This window comes from Grampus griseus (assembly GCF_964374135.1).
Source record: "Grampus griseus genome assembly, chromosome: 20".
NCBI classification, from domain to species: Eukaryota; Metazoa; Chordata; class Mammalia; order Artiodactyla; family Delphinidae; genus Grampus; species Grampus griseus.
In genome coordinates, this window is record NC_139014.1 from 40,081,948 (window position 1) to 40,108,378 (window position 26,431).

General features: G+C 39.7%; 1 protein-coding gene across 9 annotated transcripts in view; it reads right to left on the reverse strand.

The window, feature by feature from the left end:
- NCOR1 (nuclear receptor corepressor 1) overlaps positions 1–26,431 on the reverse strand; it is a gene marked incomplete at its 3' end in the record, with an annotated part of 142,762 nt that overhangs the window by 110,652 nt on the left and 5,679 nt on the right. For all 9 annotated transcript variants that reach the window (XM_082678228.1, XM_082678227.1, XM_082678226.1 and 6 more), the window contains exons 2-3: positions 10,364–10,541; positions 3,002–3,135 (exon numbers count right to left, since the gene is read on the reverse strand). In XM_082678228.1, coding sequence (XP_082534354.1) covers positions 3,002–3,135; positions 10,364–10,471 — 242 coding nt within the window. In that variant the 5' untranslated portion in view covers positions 10,472–10,541. The remainder of the gene's footprint in view (positions 1–3,001; positions 3,136–10,363; positions 10,542–26,431) is intronic.

The window sequence follows — 26,431 nt, forward strand, 5'->3', positions numbered from 1 at the left end:
GCCGCGCGCGGGCTTTCTCTAGTTGCAGTGAGCAGGGGCTACTCTTCGTTGCGGTGGCTTCTCTTGTTGCAGAGCATGGGCTCTAGGCGCGCAGCCTTCAGTAGTTGCAGCACGTGGGCTGAGCAGTTGTGGCTCATGGGCTCTAGAGCGCAGGCTCAGTAGTTGTGGCGCACGGGCTTAGTTGCTCTGCCGCGTGTGGGATCTTCCCAGACCAGGGCTTGAACCCGTGTCCCCTGCACTGGCAGGCGGATTCTTAACCACTCACCACCAGGGAGGTCTCCACACACACTTTTCAAATGCATACCTTTAAACATTCTCCCAATACTTACCGTACCTCTGATTTGGGATACTTATATTATTTTTACTTTGTCAAGATTTGGTACTGATATTCCATTAAAGAACCATAATTCATCGAGATGCCTCATATGGACTTTCCACTTGAATGGGTTTATGGCTACTGTAGTCCTTTTACCACGGCTTCCATTCTTTGTTTGACTGGATTCCATCATGTAGAAATTCTTCAAGAAGCTTCAGATGCTCAGTGCTTTCATGTCTAAAAACGTCTGCTTGTTGCTTTTAAACGTGTCTGATATAATATTCTTGGATCTCAATTTCTTTTTCTCAGAACTCAGTAGCTATTGCTCTACTATTAATATCTTCTGTCAGATTCTTATCCCCCTATCAAGGACTTGTGCTTTGCTTCCTGGATTCCTAATTCTTTTACTTAGCCTTAAACTTTAATGATAACCAGGATCTGTCTCGGTATTGATCATTCTGTGCAAATTTTTCTTGGAGCAAGGTATGTCCTATCAACCTATTGAGTTCTTCCTTCACTTTAAAGGGGAAAAAAGTGGGGTTTTTTTAAAGTTATGAATATTATTTCCTTTCCTTTACCAGGTTCTCCACCTCGGAAACACATGTTCTTATGACATGCTGGATGATTTTAATTTGCCCTCCTTATTTATCCACTTCTTGCTAATTGCTTTAATCTCTGTCCTTTTCTTCTGTATCCACTCTGATCATTTCTAGACCTTTCTTCCAAGACAAAGGTCTGACTTTCAGCCACATCTATTTTATTCCTTGTTCCTTCTCACTTTATATATTGAATTTAAAATGGTGGTCTTGGGGGCACAGGAATGTCCAATCTTTCGTTTTATCTGATATGGTTGCCTTATTTTGCTTTTGAATACTTTATTAATTTTAAGTTCTACAGTGCACAGCACTCATGGGCCATGTTCTTTGTTTTTCATCTTCTTTACACACATGGGTCTTTGTTTTTGGAACACTGTATTGCTTTAATCTTCCTTTCCAGGAATATGTTTTCCCTGTTCATGGCATCCCTTACCCTCCTGCTCAGGCATACTATGAGCAACCTTACCCAGACTTCCTCTTTGGTGTGGAATGGTGTGTGGGCATTTTCCTTGCTCATCCCCACTTTGCCTGGAATGTGTTTGTCTACAGATGGAGGACTGGATATGGTTTTCTAAATACTTTTCTGGGGCTTCCCTGGTGGCGCAGTGGTTGAGAGTCCACCTGCCGATGCAGGGGACATGGGTTCGTGCCCCGGTCCAGGAGGATCCCACATGCCGCGGAGTGGCTGGGCCTGTGAGCCATGGCCGCTGAGTCTGCGCGTCCGGAGCCTGTGCTCCGCAACGGGAGAGGCCACAACAGTGAGAGGCCCGCGTACCGCAAAAAAAAAAAACAAAAACAAAAAACAAAAAACTTTTCTGGAAGTATATAGCCTGAGGAAACAGAAAAGTGGTGCAAATCAGGGGAAAACTGGGATGGGGCTGTGACAGCCTTTGCTAAGGATCCTGGCCCGCTCCACCAGCCGCACATGTAAAGCAGTCCTGAGGCCTTTGGCTCAGCACTTTGGAAAGTGGCACGCTGTAACTATCCTTCCTGCAGGACGGCATAATGGGGATTCCTAAGCCAACCGTTCACCACATCATCACCCCCACTCATGTCTTCCCAAATTAGGGAGCAATCATGAGAAATCCTACGACTACACTAACCTTCTTTCTTTCTTCAACACTGCTTCTTTGAGAGTAAAAGCAGGAACTAGGAGGCCAAGTTGTGCAATATTCTCATTCCTTACTTGAATGTCACTTTTCCAAGTTTATGGCAGTGGCTGTATCCTTTCCTTCTTTATGCAGGGTGCATTTTTAGCCCTTTTTAAAAAAACCATCTTCGTATATTTGCTAGATAGTAGAGGAGAGTGATCTGAATTCTCTCCACAACCTTCACCAAGAAATGCATTTTACAATGATTTTAAACATGGCCGAATAATTTCAAACCTTTTATCATCTTAAAACCCAAAGAGTAATCATATTTTTAAAATAGTAAATCAGTTTCTTTACAAAACTGCTAAAACAAAACTTCAAAATCCTTTCGAATAAGAGTGAGAATGGAGTAAAAGACCGCAGAAATGGTAAGGACCCTGGAGAAAATGAGTACCTGCCATGGACGGGGCCAACATTACCCGACCAAATACTTATCCTTTGCAGACAATGCCATTATTATCCTCATTTTTACAGGTAGAAAACTAAGGTCTGAGAAGTCTAAATCACTGACTGGCAACCCTGTCTGCAAATGAGAATGACCTGGGCCCAATCCCAGAGACTCATTTAATTATTCTGGGATGGGACTTGGGAATCAAGCTTTTAAACCTCCCCAGGTGGTCCTAATACGCAGCCTGAATTGAGAACACCTGTTTACACAATGCTACAAAGTCCACAACAGCTGACCAGGATTCAAACCTAGGTCAATCTGACTGCCCACTACACAGCATTAACTCCGAACTCTGGAAACAAGTTTTTAAGAGTTTGTTAACTATTATGACAACTACTCCAAAAGGTCAACAAATATAAAAGAGCTCAAAATATAAACTGTAATGACAGCTTGTTTAATAAGATTACAAGATAAATATAACAAAATTAAAGTAATAAAATAAATGACACAAGTTCAGTCCTGGCTGGAAACATAAAAGAAAGCCTGTTACCTGTCAGAACCTGGGTGAAACTCTGAAAGCAGGGAAGGTCGTCTGCGAAGCTGCTGCTGCTGCTGCTGCTGCAAGAGCTGTGAGGCCTGACTGGCTTCGAGATGAGAAGAACGATAATCAGGGACTGCAAACTCCTAGTGGTAAAATAATCAGAAACTAATTATTAACCAAGAAGTGAAAAGCATCATGAAACCAAACCCAGGACAAATGAACAAAGGCAGTTATGGTCCACTAAGTATGGAAAGAAGCAGCAATGATTTCAATCCTTCACTGATTTAACTCTTTCCCATAACCTAAAACAATCAACATTAACTATATATCATTCAAAAGAATTCAAAATGAGATTTCCTGTTCAACCTTATTTATTTATGGGGCATTGGGTCCTCATTGCTGCACGTGGGCTTTCTCTATTTGTGGCGAGCGGGGGCTACTCTTGGTTGCAGTGCAGGGGCTTCTCATTGCAGGGGCTTCTCTTGTTGCAGAGCACGGGCTCTAGGCTCATGGGGGCTTCAGTAGTTGCAGCACACGGGCTCAGCAGTTGTGGCTCGCGGGCTCTAGAGCGCAGGCTCAGTAGTTGTGGAGTACAGGCTTAGCTGCTCTGCAGCATGTAGGATTTTCCCAGACCAGGGCTCGAACCCGTGTCCCCTGCAGTGGCAGGCAGATTCTTTTTTTTTTAAAAAAAAAATTATTTATTTTATTTATTTTTGGCTGCATTGGGTCTTTGTTGCTGCGTGCAGGCTTTCTCTAGTTGTGGCAAGTGGGGGCTACTCTTCATTGTGGTGCGCAGGCTTCTCATTGCAGTGGCTTCTCTTGTCGCAGAGCACAGGCTCTAGCCTCGCAGGCTTCAGTAGTTGTGGCACATGGGCTTAGTTGCTACGCAGCATGTGCAATCACCCCAGGCCAGGGCTCAAACCCATGTCCCCTGCATTGGCAGGCAGATTCTTAACCACTGCACCACCAGGGAAGTCTCAACCTATATTTGATTTATTCTTCTAATAACATATCACAATAACTCCTAATCTATATTATTCACATAAAAAGGTCTCAAACCCTTGTGTTCAATATGAAATCCTAAAAAGCATTCCTATCTTAAATTTAAAATGGGTAAGCTGGAAGGGACACAGAAGCCATCTAGTTAAATCCACGTGTATTTACAAATTAAGAAACAGAAGTCCAGAGAATCAACCTGCTAGTTAAGAGTAACAGTTTTTCCATCATTCTAGGTGGGTGTTTTATGTTTGTTTTTCTACTTTTCTTTTGTTGACTTTTTGTTGAAAAGGTCAAAGCTTCTTTTGAAAAGATATTAACAATCACAAACAGATAAACACATAATTACCAGATAACCCAGGAATTCCACTCCTAGGTATATAGACAAACTAACTAAAAGCATATGTCCACACACAAAAATTTGTACACAAATTGTCAAAGCAGCATTATTCACAATAGCTAAAAAGAAGACAGAATCCAAATGTCCACCGACTCATACACAGATAAACAGCATGATATATCTGTACAATGGAATAGTATTCAGCCATTTAAAAAAATGAAGTACTAATACATGCTACAAAACAGTTGAACCTAGAAAACATAATGCTAAGTTAAAAAAAAAGATTCAGAAGCCACATATGATTCCATTTACATGAAATGTCTACAAGATGCAAATCAAGAGACAGAAGGTAGATTAGTTGTTGTCGGGAACAGAGGGAAGACAGGAATTGCGGCTGACTACTATTATGTATGGGGTTCCATTTTGGGTGATGAAAAAGTTCTTGAATTAAATAATGGTAATGGTAGCCCAGCATAGTGAATATATGAAAAACCACTATATTATACACTTAAAAATGGTGAATTTTATGTTATATGAATTATATATCAACAAAAGTTAGAAAATCATAAACAGATAAAGTAGAGCTGGCCAGACTGAAACATGGAGTAGGACAGGCGGTCCAGAACCTTTCATTAGAAGCAAATAACAGTAAAAAGATTATCTCATACACAGTCTATGAAAATATATCAGGTACAAAGTTGAAAACATAAATAAGAAAAAACACTTAAGACAAAATCATTTTTTAAAAAAAGTATGTCAAAACTCAAAAAATAAAGAATTTACATCCAAAGAAACAGAGACAAGATTAAGTGAAAGTGAAAAAGGACACAAAAGTATTTAAAATATCCTCAAAAAGAACCAAATAACAATTAAAGAAAGTAAAAAGTTGATCACTGAAATTAAACAATAGTAGAACAGACAGAGGTGAAGGGCAAATGCAAGCAAAGACAGGACTGAGGAATTCTCTCATAACACAGTACAGCACAAAGATACAGAAATTACAGAAGTTAGAAATGGCAGCTACAGTAAAAGGTTCCAACATTCAATATCCACAGGTGAGAGGCAATATTCTGTGAATAATAGAATAGCATTTCTCAGAAGTTAAAAAAGACATAGACCTCAGATTTAAAACGGCCTAAGAGAAAAGTTGAGCAGATTTAAAAGATTAATCCACACTGGACGTGTCAAAATCTTAGAAAACAAAAGATGAAGAGAAAACTCTACTACTAGTCATAATAAAAAATTGGTTTCCTACAAAGTAAGAAGGATCATAATAAAAGCAGACTTCTCATCAGCAACACTGAACAGAACGAAACACAAATACATATTCCAAGTTCAGAGGAAAACAAATTTGAACCTACAAATTCAGTAACCAAATCATCGTTCAAGTTTTAGGACTACAGACTTTTCAGAATTCCGGAACTCAGAAAATTCACCAGTGACAGTGTCTCTGAAAGAATTCCTAAAGGATGCACCCAGCAAGACAAATGAAGAGTAAGGAGCGAAATAAAAGAAACAATAGTACGCTTCTGCTTCCAGCTATGAGCAAGTAACACTGTCCAAACTACATTCCCACAGTAAACAGCAAAAAAAAAAACTGGACAAAGTGTAGGAATTCCTTTCAGACATTGGACAATAGGCTGCACAGGACTTGACCTCTGAGAAAAGTGACACAAATGGGGGAGTCCTAGCATAATCCAGGCTTTCTGCCTGGAGGTGATTTCCAAATTGCATCCAAACAGTGCCCCAGAATCTTATTCATTGAAGAAGCAACCATACTAGTTTGGGAAAGCAGATAGAATTTCTGGAGACTTCCAGAGAGGAGGGAGTTACACAGAGAAATATTTCCTGAAATATGAATTTGTGTTCCCTTAAGTGTTTGGCTGAATTCCAATCTGTAATGCATAGGGAGAGCATAGCCCAGTCTTTAAAGGCTGAACTAAGAACAACTTCTGAAGAAAGAACTGTTAGAAGGAATGATAAAACAAACAATTCCCAGAGCTCACACAAGGCCAGACCTCATTCAAATTTCCTCCAGCCAGAGATAAGAAATCTCACTGGATACACGAGATATTCAGTAGATAGCCCAGAAGTGGCAAGTTCAGAATTGGAGGATAAATTAGACCTAGAATAAAGACTATTCTAAACTTGCCTTAAGAGTGTTTAAAAATAAAGCTCAAAAGTAACTTCACTGCCTACCAAAAGGAATCCAACCTTCTTTAAAGGAATACAGCAAAATCCAGCAATGTTCATATTCTAATCAAAAATTAAAAATCCAATGCCTGCAATGATAATTTCACAGGATGAAATTAACAGTAGGTTGGAAACTGCAGAAGAAAAGATCAGTGAACATGAAAACCATAGCAAAATAAAGCAAATGGGTACAAAAACGGTGGCGGGGGCGCGGGGGGGAGACCAGAGGTCCAGTAACCTGTAGGATAAAATAATATAGGAGTAACTGGTGTCTCAGAAGGAAACTAGAGTAGAGGAGACAGAAAATATACCTGAAGAAATAATGGCTGAATACTGCCCAAACTTTATGAAAATGACGAATACACAGAGGCAGGAAGCTCAGTGAATGCTAAAGTCAGTAACACATACATTCAAAAAGCACAACAAAGGCACATCAAAATCAATTGCTGAAAAACACTGATAAAGAGAGAAATCTTAAAAGTAACCAGAGGGGGGAAAAGATATATTTAAATAAACAAAGATAAGGATGAGCAAAGACTTCTGGTCAGAAACCAAACACGTCAGAGTTCAACGAATTACATCTCTTAAAATGCTGAAAGAAAATAACTGTCAACCTAGAATTCTATATCCAGTGAAAGCATTCTTCAAAACTCAAGTTGAAGTAAACTTTTTCAGGTAAATAAAAGCTGTGCAAGTTCACTGCCAAAACACCTGCACTAAGAGAAATAAACGATGCTCTTCAGGCAGGAAGAAAATGTAGCAAAAGGAAACCTGAATATATACAAAGAAGTGAAAGGAGTCAGAAATCACATATATGTGGGCAATTATATAATAGAAGGGAGAAAATAATATGGACAGAAATCAGTAAAATACAAAAAAAAGCAAAAAATGGATGAAACTAAAGCTAGTTCTTCAAGGAAAAGAATCTATTAAACTGATAAACCTCTAACTAGACTAATAAAGAAAAAAAGGGAAAAAAACCACTTATTAACACAAGGAATGACATCACAACAGATCTAAAAGACACTGAAACAATAAGGAAATAGTATGATAAATCACAGCAATAAATTTAGTATCTTGAACAACAAAATACCCAAACTGACTCAAGAAAAAGTAAAGAATCTGAATTATAACTGTTAAAGAAATTGAGTTAATAATTTATCAGTTAAATTCTTCCCACAAAGAAAATTCTAGGCCCAAATGGCTTAGATTCTATCAAATATCTAAGGAAGAAAACAATACCAATCCTACAATGACTCTTTAAGAAAATACAGGGGGAGGAAACACTTCCCAAGCTAATAACCTTCCTAATGGTGAAAGGCTGAATGCTTTCCTCTTAAGATCAGAAACCAGGCAAGGATGTTCCCTCTCACCCCTTCTATTCAACACAGTACTAGGTATTTTAGCCAGTGCAATAAGGAAGAAAGAGAACAGACATCTAGTTTGGAAAGGGAGAAGCAAAAGCTGTCTTTATTCTCAGGTTACAGGATCACCTACACAGAAAATCCTATGAAATCCATAAAAAAGCAAGTAGAAGTAGCAAATAAGTTTGCAGGATAGAAGATAAATATACATAGCAGCAATGAACTGAAAACTGAAATTCAAAAATAAGTACCAGTAACAATCACGTTAAAAATATTACATATTTAAGAATAAATGTGACAACAGATGTACATGACCTGTACACTGAAAACTACCAAACATTACTATGAAAAATTAATGCAGACCTGCATAAATGGAGAGATATACCATGTTCATGGACAGGAACATTCGAAGTTGTCAATTCTCTCCCAATTTAATCTCTAGATTCAATACAGTCTAAATCAAAATCCCAGCAAGCTTTTTTGTAGACACTGACAAGTTGATTCTAAAATGCGAAGGTGCTAGAATATCCAAAACAACAATTCAGGAAAGAATCACACTACTTAGCTTCAGGGTATTATAAAGCTCTAATAATCAAGACAGTGTGCAGTGCTTTATTACAAGATTAAATGTTTGTTTACACAGAAAAATCACATTTGTGAGATAAAGAAAGACAAAACATATCAGTGTAGAGAGAACAGAAATATACCCACATATATATGATCAACTGATTTTCAATGAAAATGCCAAAGCAATTCAGTGAGGAAAGGATCATCTTTTCAACAAATGATTTCTAGAACTGAATACCCACATGCAAAACAATGGCTTCAACCCTTACTTCACACCATAAACAAAATGTAATTCAAAATAGATCACAAACTTAAATGTAACAACCCAAAGTTTTAAAGCCTCTAAGAAGAAAACATAGAAGAAAATCTTAGTGACCTTGAGTTTGGCAAAAAAATTCTCAAATATGACACAAAAAGCAAGAAATATTAAAGACAAAAATAAAATGGACTTGATAAGATTAAAAACGTATCTCCCAAGAATACCATAAGAAAAGAAGGCAAAGCTTCTTTATGTAATCTAGTAGATACAGCTAATACATAGATACATATCTCCTAAACAATTTTATTTGTAATAACCAAAAACTGGAATAAGTGACTGGATAAACAAATTATGGTATATCCATACCCAGCAATAAAAAGAAATTAATTACCAAGATGCGCGAGAACATGGATAAACCTCAAAAGTATTATGAGACAGAAAAGAAGCCATTGACAAAAGAGTTCATGTGAAACTCAAGACAAAGGTAATCTGTTATGACAGAAAGCAGACCACAGTTTCCTGGGAGTTGAGGTTTGTGGGAAGTGGGGGAGGAGGCCTGACCTGGACAGGGCACAAGGGAACTTTCTGTGGTGATAGACATTTTTTTCTTTCTTCATTTTGGTGGTGGTTTTATGGTTGTATGAATCTTGTCAAAATGTACACATATAACACAATTTTATTATAAAGTAAATCCCAAAGTCGATTAAAAAAAAAGAAAGCAGCAGCAACAATAACCTAGGAAATCAGTAATCAGATGAATAGCACTGGGGCAGGAAGGACACACAACCAAAACTCAGCACCTAACCATGTAAGAATCCTCAATCTAGCAGTAGAAAGTGACTTCTTCAACCAAAAAAGGACATCTACAAAAAAATGCGACTAATATTATACTGAATAGTGAAAGACTGAATGTTCCCCTAAACAGAAACAAGGTAAGGATGTCCCTTCTCACTTTGTAATCATGACCATGCTTTAAAGGAGTCCTCGGTAGTACCCAGTAGTACTCAACTATATTTGCTGGTAAGTGTGCTTTCTCGTTCTCCAAAATGACCATTTCATCCCTTCCCTTCTCTTTTCTTCAAACCTCTTACACCCCCGTCCCTGGCACACTCTAAGCTGATAATTTCACCTATTTTATTTTTCACAAGGTAAAACAATCATGCAAACTCATCTTCCTACCATCAAATCTCTCAAGGCAGAGGTTCTTTAATATATCACAAATAATACCAGCAGCTACACAGAGTAAACACACATACAGAAAACCTTAGCACAGGACCTGGCCCTCACTCAAGAGAGGCCAAGTCATCCGGCCAGCTTAATACTCAACCAGAACTTGGCACATAAACAGAGGTCTTAACTTAGAAACTCTAGGCAATTGATTCTTCTCTATCCATCAACAACTCCTACAATCAGAAGCAGAGACATGTTCACCTCCTGAAATCTGGCATAAAGTCACAATAAGAAGATAAATATAATTAATCCCTAACCTTTGGTCCCCCACCTTTGAGAATGGTTCTTGCCATTAAAAAATATATATAACAATTTTATATATATATAATTGTATTTGGTTTCTGACCAACAAATGTATTAAATGGGAAGAGTAAAGAAAAACACAAAATACGTATGCAACTTGCATAATAGCTGTTCCTTACCTGCTGGTGACGGGTGCTGGGAAAGGTGTACTGAACAGAGTGGGGAGGATAACGACTTTGCTCTGTGCTGAATGCTCCTTGGTTGGGAGGATAACCTGAACTTGACATTATCAGTAAAGAAGTCCTCACCAGGTTGTGAGATCAAGTGCAACAAACAATCATGCTTCTAGGAAATCACCTAAACAGGATGGGGAAAGAAAAGAATTGATAAGTACTAAAGCACCAGGTGTGCTTCCAATAACACAACTATAGCTACATAAACAAAACCACTATTATCAGTAAAAGCTTTCTCTCTTACTTACTTAATATAATAGAAGTTACTGGGGCTTTAAAAACATCAATGGGTCTTTTTCTCTATACTTAAAAAAGTTTCTTTAACATATCACAAATAATACCAGTACCTACACAAAGTGAACACACATAAAATCTTAGCAACTGCTCAGTAAACATCCTTCTTTCAGTAAATATCTGAAACGCAAATATTACATATTACAAAAACAAAAATCTATGGCTGTAAATTTGGGGGTTGTGAAAAAGTCAACTGTTAAAAGGATTCAAGAGTATTTATAAGGTAAGCATTTGTGCAGAGGAAATATTGTCTTTATTAAATAATTCTGCCCCAAAATGACAGCCTAAGAAGGCATTAGGGATAGAAAAGCTTTCAAGGAAGAACAAAGTGAGTCTATCACTTCAAGAAAAACAACTGCCAAATTTTTTTTGAAAATGAGGATTTTGGAAAAACTTCCATCTGTCACCATGAGCCTGACGGCTTCCCCACATTTAAAGATTTTTCTGGCAAGATTGGTGGTGGTATTAACAAGTGTGATATTACATAATGAAATTTGAAGATCTGCATAACTCAATGAATCAGTATTTTCCAAATGACCAATACAGAATTACAAAATAAGGCATAAATGAAATATTTATTTAAAGTACAAAACATTTTACCACAGTTAAATAAATAGGCGCAAGACAAACCAATAAATGTTTAATGTGACAGAACATGAAAGGTTTACTAATATGGTTTCAGATTCTACACAGTAACTAACCTTTAAAAATTTACCATTTGTCTGGTTTGGGTGTGATATCAAAGAATATCCACAATTATGTTAAAAGGCTATTAAAATACCCCCTCCCTTTTCTAAATACATGTCTACCTGAGGTTAGCTTTTCTTCATAAACGTCCATCAAAACAACATACTGGGGCTTCCCCTGGTGGCACAGTGGTTAAGAATCCGCCTGCCAATACAGGGGACACAAGTTCGAACCCTGGCCCGGGAAGATCCCACATGCCGTGGAGCAACTAAGCCCACGAACCACAACTACTAAGCCTGCGCTCTAGAGCCCGAGAGCCACAACTACTGAGCCGCGAGCCACAACTACTGAGCGCGCGCACCTAAAGCCCGTGCTCCTCAACAATAGAAACCACCGCAATGAGAAGCCCACGCACCGCACCGAAGAGTGGCCCCTGCTCGCCGCAACTACAGAAAGCCGCGCACAGCAACGAAGAACCAAAGCAGCCAAAAATAAATAAATAAAATAAATTTATATATATAAAAAAAAACGTATTGCAAGATTGAAGCAGAAATGAGAAACAAGCTACCTTCTTTTCAGATACAGAAGAGGTCTGCCAAAATGTAAAACAATACCACTCTTCTCATCAAATTTTTTGTTATATTTTGGAAAATACTTATTAAAATGTTATTTACGTTAAGATTTGGGTTTATATTATTTTTAAATAAATATCTTTTAAATTTCCCCATCTTAGTATCTAATATGGTAAATATCAACACATATAACCCACATAAGCAAAAGCTCTTTGGAGTCCCAAATAATTTTTAAGAGTATAAAAGGAGTCTTGAGGCCAGAAAGTTTGATGACCACTGGCCTGGAGAATCAGGCCATCTTCAGATTGACTAGCATGAGTGCCCTACAGAGGCAGGTCACACCAGGTCTCTGCACTCCTTCTACCCTGCACTCCTAGAAACTCTGGCCCTGTTAAGGTGTGGCTTTGACATGATGTTTATGTCAAGTGAACTACTCTATTGGACCCGGGTTGTACCAATCAGATCCCCCTCCAGGAATCTGAATTGAGAACATTAGCTATTGCGAACTGGCCAGAGTAGGAGTCAAGGTGAGCCAGAGCATGTGCCAGAGAAGTTACAGGGGAGCAGAGGACGCCAGTCCAGACACAGACCAGAACAGGAGCAGAGAGAAGTGGAGCCCAGAGACCTCAAAGGCCCTCCGAGACACACTGGGAACTGCCTAGGCTCACACTCCTTGAATCAGCCCCCAGAGAAGGTGCTGTATTTCTTTCTTTCTCCTTGGATACCTGTTAAACGGCCTACATAGTCTCACAGTAAGTCCTCTTTGCTTAATACAGGTGGAGTAGGTTTTTACGTCTTAGAATCATGAGATCTCAAGTTAAGTCCCAAAATAACTATACAAACGTTGAACAATCCAAATGTCACGTCCATCAACGGAGGAACAGATAGATAAAATCAGGTATATTCATACAAGGGAATATTATTCTGCCACAAAAAAGAACAAAGCACTGATACACACTACAGCTTAGACAAACTCTGAAACATATGCTAAGTAAAAGAAGCCAATCATAGTGACTGATGATTCCTTTCATATGAAAGTCCAGAACAGCCAAATCCATAGCGACAGAAAGTAGATTAGTGAGCGCTTAGGGATGGTGGGGTGGGGTGGAGGAATAGTAGGTGATGGCTAAAGTGTATGCAGTTTCTTTTGTTGTTCACTGTCGTAAAATACACATAACATAAAATTCACCATTTTAGCCATTTTTAAGTGTACATTTCTGTAGCATTATGTACATTTACATTGTTGTGCAACTATCACGCCGTCCATCTTCAGAGCATTTTCATCTTCCCCACAAGAACCTCTACACCCAGTAAACACTAACTCTCCATCCCCTCCCCCAGCCTCTGGAACCACCATTCTACTTTCTGTCTCTATGGACTTGACTGCTCTAAGGACCTCATATAAGTGGAATCATATGAGTCACCAGTCCTTTTGTGACTGGTTTATTTCACTTAGCAGAAATCTTCAAGGTTTATCCATGTGTTAGCATGTATCAAAATTCCCTTCCTTTTTAAGGCTGAATAATTGTATTGGGGTTTCTTTTTGAGGTGATGAAAATGTTCTAAAATTGACTGTAGTGGTATCTGCACATATCTCTAATATATTAAAAACCACTGAATTGTACAATGTAAATGGATGAATTTTAAGGTACATAAATTATACTTCAATAAAGCTTTTTTTAAAAAATTACCTAGTCAAAATCAAACAAGCAAAAAAACTATACAATGCAACCACAAGATTTAAAAACAACTGTGCTGGGGCTTCCCTGGTGGCTCAGTAGTTAAGAATCCGCCTGCCAATGCAGGAGACACGGGTTCGAGCCCTGGTCCGGGAAGATCCCACATGCCACGGAGCAACTAAGCCCGTGCACCGCAACTACTGAGCCTGCGCTCTAGAGCCTGCGAGCCACAACTACTGAAGCCCGTGTGCCACAACTACTGAAGCCCACGCGCCACAACTACTGAAGCCCACATGCCTAGAGCCTGTGCTCTGCAACAAGAGAAGCCACCACAATGAGAAGACTGCGCCCCGCAACAAAGAGTAGCCCCCACTCACTGCAACTAGAGAAAGCCCGCATGCAGCAGCAAAGACCCAATGCAGACAAAAGTTAAATGAATAAATAAATTTATTAAAAAATAAATAAAAACAACTGTGCTGCAGTCCAAGTTGACATATTCCATAGTTCACGAATTCTAATACCCACATGTTCATACCTTAAAAACTCTGAAGTCAATATCCATCCCACAATCACTAGCATTTTATGGTTTCATGAGTAGTACTTTTCCTTTAATCTTAGAGGTAAATAACAGTATCTTATAAGCAAAGACATCTTTTTGCTGAAATACAGTATTAGAGAGTTACTGCATCCAGTCGTAGGTTTCTGTCCTAAATCTCTCTCCAGAAAGCTTTTTGTCCCTTTAATTTGTTCCTTGACGCTTAGGATAAGGCAAGAAAATTAAGGACACTGATATTCCCAAAGTGATTTCCAATCTGGGGTCCTTCAAAAGACCAGGTAACGTTTGCAGGACTTTCAAGAAACCTAAGAGAAACACATATACAAACAAGGGACAGAGGACACCCTCCTAAGCACAACCCCCAAAAGCACAAACAACAAGATTGTTATCTTTGACAGAGAAAAAATTTTTCTGTAAAACAAAGACACCCTAAAATGGCAACCCACAAACCAGAAAAAGCACAACAGCAAAATTCTGATATACATATGTATCTTACAAATCAATAAGAAAAAATGATCGCAACAGAAATATAAGACATGACAGAAATATGAGATTAACAAAGGAAATAAAATTAATGAAGTCAACTTCAATAATGACAGAAAAGTAAAACAAAGAAACTGGCAAAATATTAAAAAATAATGCTTAGTGTCTGGTGAGGGTTTAGAGAAAAAGGTACTGTTGCACACATTACTGGTGTGTATGTAAAATGGGTACAAATTGCTTTCTAAAGAAGAATGGCAATTTATACAGCATCAGCCTTGAAAATATGCATATCCTCTACCACGGCAAATCCACTTCTAGGAATTCATTTGGTTATTCAATACAGATATATCCAAAAATGAATGCCTGAGGATGTTTCTCAAGGAACTGTCCTAAATATCCAATACACAAGCTTAGAAAATTGTTTTTTAAGAAATTTAGCTAATGAAAAATTTTACTTCGAACATGCCACAAAAAAAAGTTCTTATAAATGAGAACATTTTGTTTTATATAAGTATGATTTGTATATACCACTACTTCTCTATTTTTCATGTGTCTATCACATCTTCACAAGACTTCAAGGCCAAAGGCAGAAATATCATGTACGTATTCAGTTAACATCTACTGAACAGTATATACTGTGTGTCAACAGCTCTAAATGCTGGCATAGAATGAGACCACGATTGGCATCTTATCTTGAGGTGACGTAGACAATAAGTGACCACAAAATACTATGATAAAGTGCTATAAATAAAACAGGATGGGAGAAGGGAAAGGGAGACACGTCTGGCAGGTAGAAAGCCAATCTCAGCTAGGATGACCGTATGCCCCAATTTCCTGAAACAGACCCAATTTACAACTACTATCCCAGTGCAGTGATTAACTATGCTCCATTTCCTTCTCAAAACGGTCCCAGTTTGGGTAATAAATTATATTCTAAGATGACTTTTGAGCCAAAGCCTTGAAAAGACAAGAGCATTCCATGGAGAGAAACTAGAGAAGCCCTGAGGCAAAGCAAGGATGCTGAGGGGGAGTGAGGGAGAGGGTGACTGAGGCCAGGCCTGAGACGGTGGGGAGACTGCATGGGGTTCTGCTGGTGTGTGACCTTACGTTACAAATATCTTCTTCCGGCATTCATAACTTGTTTTGTCTTTCTGGAGACCTTCTCTACCCCAAAAGTTTCAAATATTCTTCTACTTTCCCCTTTTACACTTCTTAAAGGTTTTTAATACATTTAGCTCCTTAATCATCTAAACTTTTTTTCTAAAGAATGGTAAGGTAGGGGTCTAGATGTATTTTCTTTACTACTTGATAGTTAATTATCCAAACAAAACTCTTACTAAACATGTCTGCCTTTCCACACCGATCTGAAATGCGAATCATTCTTATTACAACCCAGCAATTTCAGGATATACCCTAGAGAAACTCGCATGTACATACAAAAGGATATTTATTGCAGCAGTGCAATAGGCAAATTTGAAGACAGCTTAAATTCCATATTCATATGATAAAATACTATACAGCAGTTACAATGAATAAACTACAGCTATGTTTCAATACATATAAACCTCAAAAAAAGTAAAGCTTGGTGAAAACAACTTGTAGAATGATACGTATGTTCGAAATACAGAAAACAATACTATATATTATTGACACACGGCTTAAGTTTTCTTTTTTCTTTTTCATCATCTTAAGGGATTTGGGAAGAGCAAAATTCAGTGCACCAACTTGATCCAAATTCCTACCCAGTTAGGCTTAGAAAATAAAATTTTCTAGAGAACTGCCATTCAATCTAACCTTAAAAGAAAACTTAAGAGAAAACAACTTTTTAAATGTTACCATCCTTACTACTACTCACTGCACTGTTCCTGCTGTCCCAGCAGCAGCCAGGGAAGGGGTGAGAAGAGGGCCAACGCCTCCCGGACTGCTTCCTGCCTGCTCCCCCACAAGGCCCAACTAACAGCGCTTTCACAGACCAGGAATCTGAAGCACAGAGAAATTCAATCATTTCTCTATGTCACAAAGTTGTCAGCGGCAAAAATGGGAGAAGCTAGTGTTCTCTGTGATGCTGTGCAGCTTTCTCAGCAGGTAGTGAGCTACTCTGAGGGGCTGAGATGTGCGGTGAGACCACCCATCAAAACCACCAAGGGGCTTCCCTGGTGGGGCAGTGGTTAAGAATCCGCCTGCCAAGGCAGGGGACACAGGTTCGAGCCCTGGTCCAGGAAGATCCCACATGTCGCGGAGCAACTAAGCCCGTGTGCCACAACTACTGAGCCTGCACTCTAGAGCCCAAGAGCCACAACTACTGAAGCCCGCACGCCTAGACCGGTGCTCCACAACGAGAAGCCACCACTCATCGCAACTAGAGAAAGCCTGCGCAAAGCAACAGAGACCCAACACAGCCAAAAATAAATAAATAAAATAAATTTTAAAAATAAATAAATGAATAAAAATAAACCATTCCTTCCTACTAATTAAAACAAAACAAACAAAAAAACCACCTGAGCAGCACTCCCTTCCTACACACCTGCACCTGCTAGTGGAAGGGGAAAAGTCAACATGTGTGTGTGCGGGGCGGGGGGGAGGCTTTGTTTTTGTTTCTGGAAATAGATATTATACGTAAGGTTTAAGAGTTTCTCAAAGTACCACAGAATACAGAGGGAAAAATCTCCTTCTCACCCTGTCCCCAGCTTCTACTCAGTTCTCCTCCCAAAAGGCAACCAAAGTTACTAGTTTCTGGAGTATCCTTTAGAAACAGCCTACACACACACACACACACACACACACACACTTTGCCCCCTACATAAATGGGAGCAGAGTAGATAATATACTGTTCTATATCTTGCTTTTATTACTTAACATCTTAATAGATCTTGACAATCGTTTTCATGACTCCATAAAGAGCTTCTTCATTCTTTCTATTGCTGTAATGTATTTCACTGTATGAATGTTCACAAATATTTTATACATTGTCCAAGTAATTCTGATCTGCACCCCTAAGAAATGCTTAGGTGATCTGTCTCTGAGCTCTCCTCCCAATTCAGACATCCTAAGTAAATAAAGCTATAAATGGAATGGAGAGGCAAAAGGAAAGATCTTAGCTCAAGGTCATCCAAATTTTTTTCCATCAGTGGCCTACATGATGAGAGATCTATAGAGTACAGTGTTGTTTTATTTTCATTTTCAGCAATGATAGTCCTGATTTCAACAAATACATTCAATGTCATTCAAATATAAGTCAAATGATTTGTCCGTGTTTCCCTTTTATCATAACCAATCCTTCATGACGTCCCAGTTTTCTCATGTGATTTTAGTGAAGTTTAATTTGAATCATCTTAAAAATAAATTAAAGTTAGTTACTATCAGCCCACCACAGGTGGTAACAAAACATCAGCAAAACTAGAGATTAGGGCTTCCCTGGTGGCGCAGTGGTTGAGAGTCCGCCTGCTGATGCAGAGGACGCGGGTTCATGCCCCGGTCTGGGAAGATCCCACATGCCGCGGAGCGGCTGGGCCCGTGAGCCATGGCCGCTGAGTCTGCGCGTCCGGAGCCTGTGCTCCGCAACGGGAGAGGCCACAGCAGTGAGAGGCCCGCGTACCGCAAAAAAAAAAACACAAAAAAAACTTACCCACAAGACACAACACAACAGTTCAGACCCTTGTTTAACCAGCTCTCTTTCTTTCCTCAAACATCTTACATGGAAGCCAAATGTATAAAATACACAAAGAAGAAATACTCTGATTCAGGGAGAACGCGGAACCTAAATCTGTCTTTTCAGCCCCCTCCCCATTCCCGTCCTGCCTCGGACCCTCACTCCAGTCCTGGCTCACCAAGACACCTCCACAGAACACTTGACAGTTTGAAAACAACTGAAGTAAAAGAATCGGTTTAAAGTGGAGGCTGAAGGGGAAGGGAAAACCTTAAATGGCAGTTTCCAATTTTAAGTTCAGTTCATAGCTCCAAAACTCATTAACTCACAGTTACATGCTTGACTCATGGACTATAAAAATTCTGTGAAATGTTTAAGAAACCTGGTCAAGATTTTATGTGCAACAACCTCATATCATAAACATATATAATTGTATTCTAGGATGAAAATAATATACTAAAACCAGATGTCATTGTTGTAAGTGACAAGCACACATTTTATCAGAATTTTGGAGATAAACTCAGAACTAGCCTCCAACGTTTTGCAAACAGGTAATAAAATACAGTAAAATGAAGTCAGTCTATTTAAATTTCTCTTTGAATCTTCCCATATTAACATAATAAAGACACACATACTCACACACAAATTTACTCAACAGGAAACTTATCTTGCAAAACAATATTTCAAATGCAATCCTAAAAAAAAAAACACCAATAAAACAAAAAAAACAAATCCTTTCTCCCCAGGAACTCCTGGCTTTTGGCCTACAATCTCTGCATAATCAAAATGTACTTGGATAGGTTTTCAAGGTGGCCTAAGCTGTCTTGGAAAAAGAGCTAAAAATATACTTCGCTGTGGAAGGACTACAGACGCCTCTTTAGATGACCAAGAATGACTCCACCAAGGGTCACAACAGAGGTGAAATCCACATTTCACCAAAGCAGGAAAAGGACACAATTCAATTTTCTTTTAAATGACCAAATAATACTTTTCGATACAAAAGTATGGCATACGAGAATGGCCTCTATGACACTGCAGGTGCCAAACACTGGATACTAAACGGAGGCAAATCGGGTCTCATTAATTCTCACAAAGCAGTTCAGCTCTAGTCCAACTCCAAAAGCCCAGAAGACAGGGAGAGGCTAAGGACCACCCCCTGGGATATCCCAACCACCTAAGAGTCTCTGGGTTGGCGAAGGTTTGGAGCCATGTGAGCCTATCTCGGGGTCCAGCCTCCAGGAGAGGATACAGAGGCTAGAACCATCCAAGTGAACTCTGTAATTGGTATGAGATCAGAGTGGTGCTAAACTGGAACAGAATTTCTCCTGTAAAATAATCTAAAGCATTCTTCCCTTTGCGGGGCGGGGAGGAGTTACTCTGTGGGAATGTCATTAACAAGGTGTTTTATTTGTGGCCTCTTTTGACATAATGACATCTCACTTAGAAGACAGATAAAGGGGAGCTAAAGAAAAAAACATTTTAGACTACCCTACCCCCGATAAAGTATGACAATGAAAGGAACACATTAATATGGGCATAATCATTTCATTAATCTAAGAATACAGACATTCAATAAATAATTCTTGAGTGAAAACAACACTACGCTATCCCTACCTAAGGTGAGAAAGGAGAAGTTTCCAAAGACAGCAGCAGCAGGCAGACGGCAGCAGGCAGATGACTGAGAACCCTGTGGCACAGCGGCACTGTACTAACCTAATTCTCTAAATTGAGCAATATTCACTCCAGCTATAAGAATGAACATATTTCAAAGTGAAAATGGACAACTATTGGGACCCCCCCTGGCGGTCCAGTGGTTGGGACTTTGCCTTCCAGTGCGGGGGGTTGCGGGTCTGATCCCTGGTCGGGGAGCTGGGATCCCACATGCCTCGCAGCCAAAAAACCAAAGCATGAAACAGAGGCAATATTGAAACAAATTCAATAAAGACTTAAAAAAAAAAAAAAAAAGGACAACTATTTACCAACCCTCTCCTCCATCAACACAAAGAACAGGGTATTGAGATCAGAAAAATTTTAACTTTGGGCTTCCCTGGTGGCGCAGTGGCTGAGAGTCCACCTGCTGATGCCGGGGACATGGGTTCGTGCCCCGGTCTGGGAAGATCTCACATGCCGCGGAGTGGCTGGGCCCGTGAGCCATGGCCACTGAGCCTGCACGTCCGGAGCCTGCGCTCCGCAACGCGGAGAGGCCACAACAGTGAGAGGCCCGCGTACCACAAAAAAAAAAAAAAAAAGAAGAAGAAAAATTGTAACTTTGGATGCTTGGGATTAATAGACATGACAATACCTAAGGAGAATAACAAAAAGTCACCATTTATTGAGCCTTTGCTACATCCCCAGCAGTGTACTAAGAGCATGGTGTGCACGAGCTCACCTAGAACACTAGTTCCACTATTACCCCTAAGTAAGGCACTGGAGAGGCTAAGTAACTTCTACAAGGTAATTTTTTTAGCTCAGAGCTATCTTAAAGATCATGTTTTGCTGCCTCCCCTTTGACCTGCTAAGAGAGACTGCTAAAGATTAGGAAGCAAAAAAAACAAGGCTAATGAACATACTCTACTTCTAAGGTATATACCAAAACAAAGTAGAAAAAAAGCAACTGACTTAAAAGGTACTGAATTCTATACAATAATAATAATAATAAACAAAACCATCAGAGACCTCTGAGGGCAGGGACCATCTCTTCTTTGCACACACGGCCTCCCCAGCACCTAAGAGTTCTTAGCTCTCAACACACCAATTCCAACAGCAAGTCCTAGCCTTCCTTCCATGCCCCGCCCCCAAGCCTCCCATGCTTCTCCATCTTGACTACCCCCATCCTCATCTCTTGCTGCAAGAAACTCCTAATTGGACTTCCCACTTCAATACTTTCTCCACTCAAAAAGCCAAATGTTTTTTAAACCATAAATCAGAACACATCACTCTTCTGCTCAAGACTCCTCCGGAGCTGCCACGCACTTCAAACAGAAGCTGAACTCCTCACTGTGGCCCAGGGGCTCCCACCCGCCCCCACAACTGCTCAGGAGGCCACAAGGAGCTTCGTTCCAGCTCCCTCACCCAGGGCCAGGTCCTTCCTTGACTCAGGCCTTTGTCCTTTACTCTCTGCCTGGAATGCTCTTCCTGGCTCACTCTTGGGGCCAAGGACTCCTCAAAATTAGGTCTCAGTTCAAATGCCATCTTCTCATAAGGGCCTTTCCCAGCCACCCTCCAGTTACCCTTTTTGTTCTTCTATAGATCAATCATAATCTGAAATGCACTCATTTGTTTTACTTAAACTGGCTTCCCCCACTAGAATATAAACTCCCTGTTTGATTCCCTACTATATTTGTTGGACAAAAGAAACAAGAAATGTGCAGAACTTATTTGAAGTTTGAAAATCTACTGAAGAACATAGAAGTCTGTTTGAAACAAAGGACAGAAGTACACAAAGCTGTCAATTTGCCTAAAACTAACCTATGAGTTCAATATTGCCAATCACTATTCAGTATTCCCATAAAAATCTCAGCAAGATTTCTTTTTGAACCTCACAGAATGATTCTAAAGTTCATCCAGAAGAATACATAGACCAGAATTGCCAAAGTCTGAAAAAAAAAAAAAGAGTAATGAACAGATGACTAACCCTACTAGTATCAAAATTATACAACAACAGTAATTTAAAGAATATGATAACATATATCAAGAAAACATAACAGATTAGAAACAGTTCCAAACATATTTAGTAAACTGATAGAAGGTGCAAATCTGGTAACTGGGGCAAAGGCTGGATTATTCACCAAATGGTGCTGACACAACTGGTTATTTCAGGGGAAAAAACATACACACCTCTATCCCCCCAAAATATATGTCTACCTCATGTCCTATACTAGAAATGAATTCCAGATGGACCTCAAAAATTAGAAGTTTAAAAAAAGGAAAAGAAAGGAAGGCAAAGCAAAAAAAATAATAATAAAATAAAAAATTAAAATCTAAAGACTTCTTTGTTTTAAAAATACAATCAAGGGACTTCCCTGGGGGCACAGTGGTTAAGAATCCGCCTGCCAATGCAAGGGACACGGCTTCGAGCCCTGGTCCAGGAAGATCCCACATGTGGCAGAGCAACTAAGCCCATGCACCACAACTACTGAGCCTGCACTCTTGAGCCTGTGAGCCACAACTACTGAACCCGCGTGCCACAACTACTGAAGCCCATGCGCCTAGAGCCCATGCTGCGCAACAAGAGAAGCCACCGCAATGAAAAGCCAGCACACCACAACGAAGAGTAGCCCCCAATCTCAGAAGCTAGAGAAAGCCTGCACACAGCAACAAAGACCCAACGCAGCCAAAAAAAGAAAAAAAGAAAAAAAAATACAGTCAAGGTATACAATCAAGTCTCTCACTCATGTGCCTCTCAGTTCTCCATCCTACAGCAAGCAACAAGGAATACCAGTTTCTTAGGTTTTGTTTCAGAAATATTCCGATATAAAAGTGAATATGTACACATTATGTTTCCTCTTTAAAACAAGCAGTAGCATACTATAGTTAATATTCCTCACTTTGCTTTTTCAGTTTAATAGATGGATGAATATTTTAAATTTTAGACTAAGGAAGGTCTAAGCAGAGCATGAAACTCAGAAGCCATATATAGACCAATAATGAAAACAGCTAACATTTAGAATTTTTACTTACCGTGTGCCAGCCACTATGCTAAATGTTATTTACATTATCTCTATTTCCATTCTACAAATAAGGAAATTAAGGCTTAGAGAGGTTAAGTAATCTGCCCAAGGTCACATAGCCAGCACAGTCCCAGTTGGATATATCTGACTACATAATACTACAAAAGAACAGCTGGGGGGTAGGGGGATGTGCACATACGTAAAAAGTGAATACCCTAATATGTAAACAGCTCTTCAAATCAATCTGAAAAACACCAATCCCATCAAAAAATAACCAAAGAACAAAAGTAGATAATTTCTAAAAGAAATACAACTCCCTTCATTAAAAAATGTTCAGCGTCAGTAGTGACTGATAAAGGCCAGTCAGAATCACTTTTTTTTTTAATTAATTTATTTTTTGGCCGTATTGGGTCTTCGTTGCTGTGCGTGGGCTTTCTCTAGTTGCGGCGATCGGGGGCTACTCTTCGTTGCAGTACACGGTCTTCTCATTGCAGTGACTTCTCTTGTTGCGGAGCATGGGCTCTAGGCGCTCGGGCTTCAGTAGTTGGGGCTCACGGGCTCCAGAGCACAGGCTCAGTAGTTGTGGCGCAGGGGCTTAGCTGCTCCCCGGCATGTGGGATCTTCCTGGTCCAGGGATCAAACCTGTGTCCCCTGCACTGGCAGGCAGATTCTTAACCACTGTGCCACCAGGGATGTCCCTTTTTCCACTTCTTAAATTGGCAAAATGCTTTTATGTTCAGTATCTAGTACTGGCCAGGGTCTGGGGCATACCCATACACTGTGACAATATCCATCCAGATCTACACTATTCGTGTATCTGCAACACTACTTCAGAAATCTATGCTACAGAGCTGGTTGCATAAATATACAAAATAAATACACATACACACACACACACACACACAAATAATTCACTACAGCTTTGTTTTTCTGACAAAACAGTACTGGCTGGAAACTAATTAAACAAATTATAGTGTTTTCTTTTTATAAGTGGAATACTATGTAACTGTTAATGATAGAAGTAGCTCTAAAAATACCAACATGGAACAGCAGTATACACAAGAACAGCATATCATGGTCCCATAATACAGAAAATTACATACACACAGAAAAAAAAAAAAAAACCTGAACGAATACACAACACTTAGCAAGTTACATCCAGGAAGTGGTGCTTCAATTTCTTTATATACTTCCATATTGTACTTCCGTAAAATAATGTATTACTTATAATAAATAAAAGACAAGTAAAGATTTCAAACTAACATACCCCCTTCACTCATTAAAATGGTTTTGTGTAAATAGGGAGTAACTTCCTCCACCCTCCCCTCCTGCTCAGTTGATGCCCTCCCCCTTTGCTCCTCCCATTCTCTCACACTCACACACAAACACACACACACACACTCAGTTAATGGACTACACACTCCCTACTTCTGGTATATTTACACTGTGTATATTTTAGGCTGTAACTCCTAGAAAGCACAAGTTTTGATTTCATTCCAAATACTTAAAAGTTATCATTATTCAAAACTGAATTAAAAGAACTTAATCAAAAGTAATACAAAGTTAAATGTCTTTGAACAGGAGTTCAAAGGCATGATGATTACTACTTAAAACATTTCAAAATTATACAAATCCCTGTGCTGTTGCCAAGGGAAATGAACTGCCGAAAACAGATTACTCTGATGCTAAACTGTGTATGACAACAAAAATGTCAAGAAAAGAGCCTATCAGTTAAATAAAGTATGGGGGAGGGAGGAGGCAATCTGTAACCATAAAGGTTATGGCCCTCCTAACAACTTAGTCAAATTTTCCTAAAAAAATGTAACCTCAATTTATTCTGGTTTAATTTCAGTTTATGTGTAACGAAGGAAAAAAAAACAGAAAAACACTCCAAACTTTATTCCTCATGTAGAAACTGCCGGCGGGGGGCGGGGATCAAAATAATTTGGTAATCTTAACTTTTCTCTTCCTTTGTTCTTGACTAATCTACTCAAAAATTTAATTTTTGATATAAAACTAATCAAGTACTATTCTTTCAAAGGGATCCCTCCAAAGGGATTTTATAATAATCCTATAAACCAACTATTCCTAATTCACATTTTTTCCCTAGCACTGAACTCCAAAGTACCCTGCATATATAAATTAACACATTTTTGTTCTAATATTACCTGAAATACAAATAATCTGAGATGAACTGATTCTGTGCTTACTTTCTCTTTCTCCCAAAACTCCCAGTAAACTGAGAGAAATACTTTTTTAAAGAAATGCTTTAATAATTCACTGATAACAAGGCTTCCCTGGTGGCACAGTGGTTGAGAGTCCGCCTGCCGATGCAGGGGACACGGGTTCGTGCCCCAGTCCGGGAAGATCCCACATGCTGCACAGCGGCTGGGCCCGTGATCCATGGCCGCTGAGCCTGCGCGTCTGGAGCCTGTGCTCCTCAACGGGAGAGGCCACAACAGTGAGAGGCCCTTGTACTGCAAAAAACAAAACAAATCAAAAACAAACAAACAAAAATAATAATTCACTGATAACAGACATTTTATCTCACTGACACTGGTGAATTTCTACCTGTTTTTTTATTTCCAAAAACTACTCACCATCAAGTTCCCACAAGTGTATCCGTCGGCTTCCACAGCTGCACCAAGCAGCTGGGCTGCTTTTTATGCATTCAACAAATTTCTACTACACCATTCCTGGGGACAGAGTGTTATTCTGGGAGTGGGGGCAGGGGAAGGATCAAAAAATAACTGAGACACAGACATGCCCACAATGGGCTTATGGTCTAGTGGGGACTAAACGGGCATGCACATAAATAACTATGACGTTATAGCAGAGGCGTAAGTGAGGCATTAAGAATTTCCAGACCATAAAACACTTTTCTTCAGAGAAGAGGGAGGAGGAGGGAGACTGACTTCCTGGATGAAGTGATATGTGCTCAAAACCCCTCAAAAAATAGGCAGTATGTAGGTGCGGTAGAGTTTGGAAAAGTAAGGTAGGGAAATAGCATTCCAGAAAAGAGCACAGAATGGGGAAAAAACAACCTTTCTTACTGCAACACAAAAGAGGCATATTATTTAATAGCCCAAGTGGAATAAAAAAACATGCTATGGGACTTCCCTGGTGGCACAGTGGTAAAGAATCAGCCTGTCAATGCAGGGGACATGGTTTCGAGCCCTGGTCCAGGAAGATCCCACGTTCCGCAGAGCAGCTAAGCCCGTGCGCCACAACTACTGAGCATGCGCCCTAGAGCCCGCGAGCCACAACTACTGAGCCCGTGTGCCACAACTACTGAGCCCACAAGCCTAGAGCCCGTGCTCTGCAACAAGAGAAGCCACCGCAATGAGAAGCCCGCGCACCGCAATGAAGAGTAGCCCCCGCGCGCGGCAACTAGAGAAAGCCCATGCGCAGCAACGAAGACCCAACG